This window comes from Ovis canadensis, chromosome 12 (assembly GCF_042477335.2).
Source record: "Ovis canadensis isolate MfBH-ARS-UI-01 breed Bighorn chromosome 12, ARS-UI_OviCan_v2, whole genome shotgun sequence".
NCBI lineage: Eukaryota > Metazoa > Chordata > Mammalia > Artiodactyla > Bovidae > Ovis > Ovis canadensis.
The window spans coordinates 60,154,003-60,166,021 of record NC_091256.1 but is presented as its reverse complement, the minus strand read 5'-3'; the positions used below and the strand labels follow the sequence as shown (position 1 = coordinate 60,166,021).

Here is a 12,019-nt window from a genome sequence, read left to right as displayed (position 1 = left end):
GTGGCCTCCTGGGGCAGAGGCCCGGAATCCATCGCCTGCCCAGCTCAGCTCGCAGAAGACTCTTGGCACGCAGCCAGCATCTCCCTGTATCTGGTTTCTAGGAACTTTCATCAGAAAGAGGTGCGGAGGGATGGGATGGGGAGGGAGGCAGGAGGGGTGTTCAGGACGGGGGACACTCGTACACCCATGGCTGATTCATGTCAATGTATGGCAAAAAAACACTACAATATTGTAAAGTAATTAGCCTCCAATTCAACTAATTTTTTTTTTAAAAAAGAAAGGGGTACCCTCATCTCACCCAAACACCTGGGCACATTTTCTGATGTTAAAGTCCTTGTGTGGCTTTTTTCCATTTGCTCTAGGTAAATTCATGTATTTATTTTGGCTGTGCTCTGTGGCATGTGGGATGTCAGTTCCCCGACCGGGGTCCCCTCCTGTGGGAGCACGGAGTCCTAACCACTGGGCCGCCAGGGCAGTCCCCGCCTTGGGTTTCCATCAAGTCCAGGTCCCTTTGGATCAAGTGGATTTTTTTTTTTTTAATATTTTTGAGCAGCTAGTATTTTACTTAGCCTTTCTGCATACACGTCTGTAAACTTCTTTTCTCGCATTGACCTCACCTGTTGGAGAAGCCGGTTGGTACTGGCCTCCTGAAATGAGTTGAGTCATTTCCTCTATTTAGTATTTCTGGAACAACTCACATCAGACAAGTTCGTGTCTCAGGGGTCTGGCCCAGCCCCTCCACCAACATAGGATCCAGCCCTCCTAGGGTGGTGACAGGGTAGGGGGAAGAGGTGGGAGTGGGGGCGTGGAGCTGTGACAACTATTTGCGTTTACTTAAATTACTGGTTTATTCAAGTTTTTTGTTTCCACTTACACTGTTTCTGGTAGTTTATACTTTCCTGAAATGTATCCTTTTTTTTTTTTAAGTTTTCAAAGTTATTGGTACCTAGTTGTTCATCATATTCCTTTTTATATCTGACTCTCTGTGTCTATAGTTAACTTTCCCACCCTCTGCATTTTTTTCTTGCTTAATGTTTAAAAAAATATTATCAACCGTGTTAAATTTTCTTCTTTATTACTGTTCAAAGAAGAAATTTGTGTTAAATGTTCCATTATTTTCTGTTGGTTGAGTATGAAGTTTATAGACCTAAATATAGATGTGTATATGTACAAATATAAATAAGTGAATATAGGCATATATATAGCATGTGTATAAAGATAATTAAAATGTTATCATTGCTGTGTCTTGCTTTTGTATTAATAAATAGCACATTGAAAATCACCAGTTTAATTATTTCCATCTGTTAAACCCACCACTGCTTTATGAGTCTCTGAGCCTCTATGTTTCATGCATGCATACGAAGATATTTACATACAGTCACGTACTATGCTTTGCACACACCGTTTTAAAATATCAAAACTCAACGTCCAGCTTTTGGTTTACTTTGGATGTTTCTATTTCTCTCCTTTCAGGTACGTGTTTTATCAATAAAATGTTCACGAATGTTTAATGCAGTCTAGGGGCCTGACTGTGATCGTCTGAAACCATTTCAATTAGGCTTCCACCTACTTTCTTATTCTGCTTGACTCTTCCGCCTTCCCTGCCTTCCACCAGAGAGATGACATTTCCTCCAGTTTAAAAGTTAAACTTCCTATTAGTACTTCTGTGGAGGTCACAGTACCTTATCAAGTCCAGTCTACATGAGGGTTTGGCTGCCTCTGACCAGAGAAAAAGCTGGCTTAAAACTCAACATTCAGAAAACTAATATCATGGCATCTGGTCCCAACACTTCATGGCAAATAGATGGGGAAAAAATGAAAACAATGGCAGATTTTATTTTCTTGGGTTCCAAAATCACTGTGGATGGTGACTGCAGGCATGAAATTAAAAAACACTTGCTCCTTGGAAGAAAAGCTATGACAAACCTAGACAGCATATTAAAAAGCAAATGCATCACTTTCCGGACAAAGGTCCATCTAGTCAAAGCTATGGTTTTTCCGGTAGTCATGTATAGATGTGAGAATTGGACCATGAGAAGGCTGAGCACCAAAGAATTGATACTTTCAAGCTGTAATGCTGGAGAAGATTCTTAAGAGTCCCTTGGAAAGCAAGATAAACTAGTCAATCCTAAAGGAAATCAACCCCGAATATTCACGGGAAGGACTGACGCTGAAGCTGAAGCACCAATACTTTGGCCACCAGGCGCAAAGAGACAACTCATTGGAAAAGACCCTGATCCTGGGAAAGACTGAAGACAAAAGGAGAAGGGGGTAGCAGAGGATGAGATGGTTGGATAGCATCACCAACTCAATGGACGTGAATTTGAGCAAACTCCTGGAAATAGTGAAGGACAGGGAAGGAAGCATGACATGCTGCAGTCCATGGGGTCAAAGAATCAGACACAACTTGGCGAGTGAACAAGACCAGTGTCTCTCCCTTCCTCTGCTCCACCTTGCCTGGCTTCCTGGGGCCTGTTTTCATTCTCTTAAACTCTAGGTCGGGGGTCGGTTGCAAAAAGAGTCGGACACAATTTAGCAACTAAACAACAAATCACTAGGTCATATAAGAAACGTAACGATTATCTCAGGTTTTCCATTCTTAATGGAAAACTTTCTCTGAATGTAATTTCAAGTGTGGTTCTCACACGGTGCCCACTGAGGCTGTGGACACCCAGGAATAATGTCCACTTTTCTTCTCAAGGACAGTTTAGCAGGACACACAATTGAAGGCCATGAAATTCAAGTTTCAACATCTTTTCTTCGACACTCTGAAACCGAGATCACCACCTTCTCGCTTCAGTGTTTTCACTGGAGCGTCTGCTGTCACGTCTGCTGTTCGCTTTTTCTGGGCATTTTTAGAATGTCTCTTTGTTACTAGTATTCTTTAAATTCCTTAGACAATGGCTTTAAAATGTTTTAAATTTTATTTCCAATATGAGCACTTTTGGTCTGAGATCATCCAACTTGGACCTGAGAGCTTGGTGTTTTGTGTCAATGGTTCTTCCCTTCTTTTTCTAGGGCTTCAGAAGTGCTAACACTTCCCTCATCCTCTCCACTAACCTTTCCTTTGTATCTTCTCTCTCTCTGCCTCCCTGATGCCTACTGGGAGGGTCCTGAGCTGGAAAACCTGGTATCTGGCTAGATTCCTGCCACCCTCCCCACCCCCCACCCCGGCAACTCCAGCCTCCACACGAGCTCCACGCCCAGTCCTGACGATGGTCCTTCTTGACCTGCATCCCATTATCCCTGCACTGTCCCTGACACTTTCTGGGATATGGATTCTATTTATGTACCTCAAAGTCTTAAAACAGTGGCCCATTAACTCGGTTTCATCTGCTACTGCTTGTCCACTCGCTGTCCGTCTAAGGGGACAGGGTTTATGAGAACCCACCCTGCTCTGCCCCATGAGATTCTTTGCGCCTGGAGCAATCAGCTACCTGGGCTCATGCTGGAGGGGAGAGGGGGCTCCAGCCCAGACCTAAGTGTCCAGCGTGACAATCTGGGTCCAACCATTTCCGCTGGCTCTACCCTAAAGACAGGGCAGGGGAGGAGTGGCGGACACCCAAGCTGCCCTTAGCAGCACCCTGCCCTCCTCCCCTGGGGGCCACACGTCCCATATACAGGCTGTTGCCAGCACTTGGAGGGTATCTGGGCTCCATGCCCTGAAGATCACCGGGGACCAGGATAAACCCTGACTGCTTGCGTGGCACCCAGGGAGGCCCAGGGGCCTCACGGGCCTCTCTGGTCAGGCCACTCATGCCGGTGGTCCCAGGAGGCCACCACACGGAGCCCGTACAAAGCAGCAAGCACACAGGCCTCAAGGAAGTAGCTGCTCCTTTCTTAACTTACTGGGTTTCACAGGGTACCGAAGCCCCACCCAGAGGCCTGAGTCAAGGCCTCCCAGGTCGAGCAGCAGGCAGGCAGCCCTTCAGTGCCCAGGGTCTGGCTGCCCATAAATACCTTCCATAAATATGGCCCAGCCTAGCACCAGCATCTGTTTCCAGGTAAACAGACTGAACTGCAGCAGTCCCAGGCCTAGCACCAGAAGAACTTGCTCCAAGGAAGGGCCCCAGGCCCGCACCTGCCCCCACACCTGCCTGCAGTCTCACCCCGGGGGCATGGCAGGTGCGGCTTCCTCCACACTATGATCCTCAGGGTGGGCCAGGCAGGGCCTCCATCCTCCTGGTCAGAAGATCCTCGCAGAGTGGAAGGCTGCGCCACTGTCCACAGGCCTCGGAGACCAGGGTGGGGCCGGAGTCCTGGCCCCCGCACGTCCCTCCTCAGTGGACACCAAAGCCCCCAGGTCCCCTCAGTGGCCCCTGGGAGCCAAGCCTCAGCAGGGGCTGCCCCTGAGCTAGTGCTTCTCTAGGCTGCTGCTGAGCCCAGGTCTGGTGGGAGGCTGGTTGTAGGGCCACTGCAGGGGCAGGAAAGAAGTAGGTCAGCCCTGGGGTGGGCGGAAACTCTCCAAGGCTTTTGAGTCCTGGGCTCAGGCTTCCTGCCGCCCCTCCTGTCCTTCCAGCTCCAGCCTTGACTCATCTCTGAGGTCCAGGTTTTAAAACCCCCGCCACCCTGGGGGCCCAGATTACATGCAAGAGCTGGATCCCCCTCCCTCCTCTGGCCTTAGTCTGCAGGTAAGGGGCTGTAACGCCAGCAAGTGCCACCCTCCTGGCAACACAGGGATGCCCCCGGCCCGCCTACCTGGGCCCAGGGCTGGAGATGGGCTCTCCGGGAGCTGGGAGGGTCCACCTGCAGGCAGACAGATACGCTGGTGCCCCTCCCTCAGGTGGGCAGCAGTCACGGGGCAGTGAGGCTGCAGGGACCCCCACTCTCTCCCTGCACAGCATCTCCCCGCCAACGTACAGGGTGGGGAGGCAGGATTTAGGACTGGATGAAGAGGGGCTTCACTACAGGCCCTGTGGGGTCCACTCCAGGGCAGGAGCAGTGAGGCCCTTCTTATTCTCCTTCCCAGCAGGGCTCAGGCAGGGGCACCCCCAGTTCCTGACGCCCCCCACCCCCATCCCCACCCCAGGGTAAACGTCACGGCCACCTAGAATGCCTCTGGTGCAGTACCAAACCTGACAACCAGGTGCCGCTGTGAGCATCATTCTTCCCAGCACCAGACCCACAAGTTTCAGTCTCCACCTACTCAACCCCCTCCTCTTCAGGAGGTGGGGTCCCTCCCCTAAAGGCGCCTAGGGACCAGGGCTGCCTTGGGGAGGCTCAACAAGATGCACTCACAATATAAGACCATGTCTGGGGTCCCCAGGTCAAGGATCCCAGCCTGGAATCTCCACTCGCAGCCTGGCTTCCCCAATTACCCTATCTCAAGGCCTGCCTGGTACAGGCCCCAAGCCAGCCTCTGGTCTCCCCTGGTAGACACAATGCTTCCCAGGAACAGGCTGGGCCTGGGCGAGGTGACCAGGGCACATCAGAGGGGCAGAGGTGGCCAGAGGAGCAGGGGCACTCCAAGCGCTGCCTGCAGAAAGCAGGCTCCCCCAGTGTTTCGGGGGCTGAGGGGCCACAGTGCCATCACCACCCCCGACCCTGCCCGTGGCCGTGCACAGAAGCGCACACACACACACACACGCTGGGAGACAGGTGCTAGCATGCAGACTGGAGCACGTGCTGCGTGCCTAATCTCTAAATCGTGTCTGACTCTTCGCGACCCCATGGACTTCAGCTCGCCAGGATCCTCTGTCCGTGGGATTCTCCAGGCAGGAATACTGGAGTGTGTTGCCATGCCCTCCTCCAGGGGATCTTCCCAACCCAGGGACTGAACCTGCTTCTTATAATTATGTCTCCTGCATTGGCAGATGGGTTCTTCATCACTAGCGCCAGCTGGGAAGACTGGAGCACACACCTGTGCTACTGCACACACGCACCCTTGGGTAGGTACACTGTCATGCCCTGGTTCACACACACAGGGTGAGGAAGGGGTGGCCGGGGGCTGTGTCAGCACCCACCCACACTGGTTCACCCAGCCCTGCCCAAGGGGTCTCCACCCTCTGCAGTTTGAGCCCACGCCTGCCGCTCCTGGGTTGGCTGTATGCTGAGTCCCGTCCACGGTCCAGGGGCTGGAAGGTCCACACTTTGTCCAGCAGAGGCCAGGCAGACACAATGGGCATTGTGCTCAGATGGTGACATGCGTTCCACTCACCTGACCCCACGAGCACCCTGTCCCCCTCTCGCCGCCCTCCCCCCCAACCAGGAGCCCGACTCACCCTGCCGGCACATGGGCCCTGTGTAGCCGTCCACGCAGAGGCACTGCCCGCTGACAGGGTCGCAGTCGGCTCCACCCCCACAGGAGCAGTGCAGAGCACAGCCCGGCCCGAAGAAGCCCCTCCTGCAGCCTGTGGGTGGGGTGGAAGTGGTGGGAGGGACAGGCCTGAGTGCCACTCCGGTCCACCAGGGGCTGGGACCGCAGGCCTCAGGATACCCGCAGGGAGCATGCAGGAGCAAAGACCTCAAGCCTTAGATTTGTCCTGTGTGAGCCCTCACGTGGGAAAGTGCTGGGCGCCGGGCACTGGCCCAGAATCTCTTCCCCATATTCCCACCAGCCCCCAGGCCGGTGAAGGGGAGCTGGTGGTCAGGGAGGCTCCCAGGGGCAAGACGGCCAAGAGCCCTGAGGAGGAGATACAGAGCCCACGCAGGCCAGCTGGCCCATCTGGGAGGTTTCCTTCCCACCTCACCAGGGGCCCCTCCCCAGGACCAAAGCCCCCACACCCCAGAGAGAGGCCCCCCAGGGACTCAGGGGGAAGCTGTAAGGCAGGACGGGCCTCGACAACTCCGAGCAGGAACCCTGGTGCTGGGCTCTCTGTAAGCCGCTGCACCAGCAGAGGGACCGGGCAGGAGGACGCAGTGCCCAGGCCAGGATGTGACACAGGTGGGCTCCAGAAACACAGTCGATTCCACCAACAGAGACCCACACCCCTGCCCCCACCAAGCGGTACCCCTGACTCACCCAGGTCACAGGTGGTCCCTGTGCGCCCAGGGGGGCACAGACAGTGGCCGGTGATGGGGTTGCAGGGCACCCCAAGCTCGCAGTCACATTGCTGGCCGCAGCCCTCTCCGAACGAGCCCGGCTCACACCCTGGAAGGGGCACTGCTCAGCATCCTCTGTCCCAAGCCCAGGGCAAGGGGACCGGGTGGGAGTGCGTGGGGGCACGGACACTCACCCCACTCGCAGAACTGGCCATGGAGGCCAGCAGGGCAGAGGCACCGGCCGCTGACGGGGTCGCAGGGGGCGCCATGCTGACACTGGCACGTCTGCTGGCAGCCAGCCCCATGGAAGCCGGGGGGACAGGCTGAGGGAGACCCGGGTTGGAGCCCCTGACTCAGTTTGCCCAGAGAGAGCAAAGGACAGGCTTGGGGCTGGCACCCGCTTCCTCCCACCCAGGCCCAGAGCCTGCCCTTGTGGCCCTCTGCCCTGAAGCTGGGTCAGGCCTCATCGCATCGGGCCACCACAAGGAGTGACGCGGAAAGCGGAGGAGTGCGCGCCCAGGGGTGCAGTGGCCTGACCCTACAACTCACGGTGCTCGCAGGCTTGGCCATAGAAGCCGGGGCTGCAGCGACAGGCCCCCGACGTGGGCTCACAGGTCCCGTGGTTGTGGCAGGAGCACTCGAGGCTGCAGGCAGCACCATAGCGCCCAGCGGGGCAGGCTGGGGAGGGGCCGGGGAGTCAGCCTGCTGTCACAGGACAGCAGGGGCACTAGCCTCACCCAGGTGACCCTGGGAGCCTCATCTGGCCCTCCGGCAGCCGGGTGCCTCCCCATGATCGCCCCTAAGCTATGGACCTCCTCCCGCACCCAGCCCCTGCCACACCGGGCATGGCCTCACCCCCTGCGGGCAGCGACTCTCCACCTCACACACGCCGCCACCCCCAGGCTGGCCTGGACTCACCCAGCTCGCAGTGTGGCCCCGTCCAGCCCAGGCCACAGGAACAGCTGCCGTTGGTGGCATGACACAGGCCCCCATTCCTGCAGGAGCACGCATGCTCACAGTTCACACCAAACTGATTCTGGGGGCAGCCTAGGGACAAAGCGGGCCTGCTCAGAGCTCTGGTCCAGAGCCAGACGCGCTCCAGGACACTCCCACATGATCCAACAGTCATTCAACAAACACTTCCTCCCCGCCCCCTCCGCACCCCCAGGCACACATGTGCCAGGAAGCTGCACCAACCACATTCTGCCAGTTCATCCATCTTCCTCAGAGGCCAGAACTGAGCCAGCGCTGACAGTGACACAGGAGGAAAGGGACCAGGGCCCTCCAGGGCATGGCAGTGCCTGTCCACCAGGCGGGAGGGGGTCAGGGAAGTCTTCCTGGGGAGGAGGCACCCTCCAGGTTTGGAGGAGGCTGGGCAGCCCCACACGCCAGGTGGTGCTTTCAGACTCTGACCCCTAGCTGCCGTTCTCCCCTGGAGGTGTGGCCTGGATGGAGTCAGGATTCAGGACCTGGGGGAGTGGGACCAGCCCCTTGAAAAGGACCAGAGGGGGCAGAGGGCTCAGACCTACGAGGGTGTGGGGTCAGACCAAGCAGTGTGGGCACGGCCTGAGGACCCGCTGACCATCATGACCACAAACCCCACGACGGTCCCAGGGGCCACTCTGGTTGCCCCACCATCACCTGTGCTCCGGGCCTCCCTCTCCGTGGGTTCCCAGCTGCTGGGCCCAGGAGGAAGGGCCAGCAGGACCCCGTTCCAGGAGGACATCTGCCAAGAGGCTGGCTCCATCCTCAAGACGGAGCAGTCGCCTGACCCCTCCTGCTCGGGCTTGGGGGCTGGCTCTGGGACAGAAGTTATCCGACCCCCACTGGCCACAGGGAACTGGAGAGGTCAACTGATGGCCTGAGTCCTGGGGTCATGGGTCAAAGCAGGATATGGGGTGCTATCGGATGACCCAAGTAGGCATTGCAGTCAACATGAGCAAGCCCTCACTTATATCCTCAGGGTGCCTTAGGGATTAGCAGAAGGGACCCAGCTCTACCGTGACCCCATGGCTTCATTCTGTCACCAACGCTCCCCCATGGCTAATTTAGCGGCGTATGCAAAGTGCCCGAGGCAGCAAGCAAGTAGGTTCTCACCATGCTCGCAGTAGACGCCGGTCCTCCCAGGCGGGCAGGAGCAGCTGCCGGTCACGGGGTCACAGGCTGCCCCCCGCCCACACCTGCACACGTGGGCACAGCCAGGGCCAAAGTGGCCGTGTGGACAGGCTGCCGGGAGGAAAGGGGAGGGTGGCCACTCCTGGCTGGATCCCCCTGCCTCTGCTCTGTCAACCCGGATGGGACGGGACTGGGCCACGGCAGGCTGGCTGTGGAGACTCCCGCCCTGTCTGGGAAGACAGGGCGGGGCTGCCTGCTGCTGAGCCCACTGCCCGCCCTGGTGGCTCCCTCAGCTGCAGGCTCTGCGGGGGGCCGGGCCCACGCTACAGTGACTGACTCACAGTGCCCCCACCCACCTTCGCCAGCCCCAGCCCCAGACAGTCGGTTGGAAAGTCCCCACGTGACTCAGGGAGAGGCCCTTCTTTCTGCAGGATGCCAGCTGGTTTCTGCAGGGGTCCTGGTGGACACAGCGCGGGTCGGGGGCACAGCACACGGCCAGGCAGAGCAGGCCGAGGAGACGTTTTGGCCACACCGATCCCCCAGCTTAGCCTGGTCTGCAGCCGGTCCCAGCGAGGGACCCAAGGAGTGGAACGGTCTGGGGCTGTCTGCCCCGCAGGCCGGATGGCGTGGCCCTGCCTGTCGAGATGCAGGGAGAAGACACCCCAGCCACTCACCGAGGCCGCAGTCAGTCCCAAGGAATCCGGCGGGGCAGCGGCAGGCCCCGGTGACCGCGTCACAGGAGCCCCCGTTGAGACACCCACACAGCAGCTCGCAGCCAGGCCCGAACCGCCCTGGCGGGCACCCTGCGGGGGGAGGGGCCAGCTGCCAGGGGCGGGGCGCTCGCAAAGCCCCTCCCCTTTCCCCTCCATCACTCCAGCGGCCCGGCCGCCCGCCAGGCAGCACTCACGTTGCTGGCAGCCGGCGCCGTGGTAGCCGGGGGCGCACGCACAGGCCCCCGAGGCGGGGTGGCAGGCCTGGTTCTCGCCGGGGCAGTGGCACTGCTGCCCACAGCGCTCCCCAAAGGTGCCAAGTGGGCAGGCTGGGGGAGGCGGCAGGGGTCAGTCCTGGCCTGGCCCGGAGAAGGCACCCTCCCTCACCCCAGGCCCCTCTTGGGGGCAGAGCTCTGGGGCCCAGCCCAGGAGCGCATGTGGCCTGAACTGCCCCCAGGCCTGCCCACATCTGGCACCCACCTTGCTCACAGCTGGGCCCCGTGAAGCCCGGGGGACAGTGACACTCCCCGGTGACGTGGTGGCAGGCGGCGCCCGGGGGGCACTGGCAGCGCTGGGCACAGGCCTCTCCAAACCAGCCAGGTGGGCAAGCTGCGGGGGAGGCGTGGGCGGAGGTGGTGGGGAGCCCTGGGGTGGGGGGCGGGGGCCCGAGGGGTCGCCGTGTGAAGTACCCGCCCCCACCCTGGGCCCCAGCAGAGCTGAGGGCTCACCGCTGTCACACCGCAAGCCCCTCCACCCCGGGGGGCAGAGGCAGGCCCCGGTGACGGTGTGGCAGGCGGCCCCCCACCGGCAAGTGCAGCGCTCCTCACAGCGGGCTCCGAAGGTGCCCTCGGGACAGGCTGTGGGGAAAGGGGCGGGCGGGCTTAGTCCGGCTCCGGGCGGCTCCCCAGGACAGAGACTGAAGGGCCGGGGAGCTCAGGCCACAGCCCTGCCCCCTCCTACCCACTGCCCACACTGCTGAGGCCCCACACTCTGGCATGACCAAGGCCACCCCAGAGGGGCCCCAGGGACCTCCTGGCCTCCCCCATGGGTCCCCGAGCCACCAACTCACGGCTCTGGCACTTGTCCCCAGTCCAGCCGGCTGGGCAGAGGCAGTGGCCGGTGTGCGGATCACAGAGGCCGCTATTCAGGCACCCGCAGCTCTGCGGGCAGCCAGCTTCAAAGACCCCCGGGAGGCACTCTGCAGAGACAGGGCGGGTGATGCCTGGGGGCCCAGTACACCTGCCCTGCTCATGCTTCCTGCACCCAGAGCCTCGGGTGCTGGGTCCTTGGGAAGGATAGGCGCCTGGGGGTGATGACACCACAGGTCACACCCAGGGCCCTGCTCCTCAACACTAGGCAGCCGTCAGAGGGAGGGGACCAGGGCAGTGGCCTTGGGTCCCCCGAGACCCCCAGGGCCCCTCCTCCACCAGCCCGACACTCACCCTTCTCACAGGCCAGGCCGGCCCAGCCCTCTGGGCAGGTGCAGTGACCTGAGACTGGGTCACAGGTGCCCCCGTTCCGGCACAGGCAGGATAGCTGACAGTCCTCACCATAGAGGCCCTCTGGGCAGGCTGAGGCCAGAGAGAAAAGCAACCTGTGGTTTCCCCACCAGCCAGGCCGGAGGCCTGAACCCTCGGAGGGCCAGCCCACTGGACCTGCAGGCTCGTCCCAAAGCCCAACACCGAACTTTAGGGGCAGGAATGGGGGCTGCCTCCAGGACGAGCTGCCCCAGAGCTCCCCGGGCCCACCGGCCCAGTCTTTGAGGGCTCAGCGCTGAAGGGTGTGGTCCGTTAGGAGTCCTAAGGCCTCCCTCCCTCCCTGGGTGCCCCACAGCAGAGAGATGGACTTCCGTCCTCCCTGCCCAGAGAGGTTTAGATCCCCCTCAAGTCCCACCCATGTCACCCTCCATGGCCCAGGGAGGGACAAGCGTGACAGCTGGCTCCAGACTCCTGGTCAGGGCTTACCCTGCAGGCAGGTGGGCCCTGTCCAGCCAGGGCCACAGCGGCACTGCCCATGGACAGGGTCACAGGAGGCCCCATTAAAGCAGGAGCAGGCCTGGCTGCAGTTGTGGCCGAACATGTGGGCTGGGCAGGCTGCAGGAGAGAAGGGGGTCAGAGGCCGGGGGTGATGGACCCCAGGAGGGGCTGCAGCAGATGGTCCCAGGCTGCTGAGGTCTAGCGCCCCTCCTTCTGACCTGGGTGGCCACATACAAG

The 12,019-nt window shown here is 59.5% G+C and overlaps 1 protein-coding gene across 5 annotated transcripts in view; it reads right to left on the bottom strand.

The window, feature by feature from the left end:
* Window positions 1-1,058: 1,058 nt before the first annotated feature.
* The window catches only part of MEGF6 (multiple EGF like domains 6), a 104,488-nt gene continuing 93,527 nt past the window's right edge, over window positions 1,059-12,019 (bottom strand). For 4 of the 5 annotated variants that reach the window (XM_069544858.1, XM_069544861.1, XM_069544860.1 and 1 more), the window contains 15 exons: window positions 11,771-11,899; window positions 11,249-11,377; window positions 10,876-11,004; window positions 10,535-10,663; window positions 10,287-10,415; window positions 10,004-10,135; window positions 9,771-9,899; window positions 9,079-9,207; window positions 7,900-8,028; window positions 7,531-7,659; window positions 7,176-7,304; window positions 6,962-7,090; window positions 6,222-6,350; window positions 4,699-4,746; window positions 1,059-4,414 (listed from right to left, as the gene is read on the bottom strand). In XM_069544858.1, the coding sequence (XP_069400959.1) occupies window positions 4,281-4,414; window positions 4,699-4,746; window positions 6,222-6,350; window positions 6,962-7,090; window positions 7,176-7,304; window positions 7,531-7,659; window positions 7,900-8,028; window positions 9,079-9,207; window positions 9,771-9,899; window positions 10,004-10,135; window positions 10,287-10,415; window positions 10,535-10,663; window positions 10,876-11,004; window positions 11,249-11,377; window positions 11,771-11,899 (1,862 nt within the window). In that variant the 3' untranslated portion in view covers window positions 1,059-4,280. The remainder of the gene's footprint in view (window positions 4,415-4,698; window positions 4,747-6,221; window positions 6,351-6,961; window positions 7,091-7,175; window positions 7,305-7,530; window positions 7,660-7,899; window positions 8,029-9,078; window positions 9,208-9,770; window positions 9,900-10,003; window positions 10,136-10,286; window positions 10,416-10,534; window positions 10,664-10,875; window positions 11,005-11,248; window positions 11,378-11,770; window positions 11,900-12,019) is intronic. The other variant, XM_069544863.1, reaches the window with a different exon arrangement.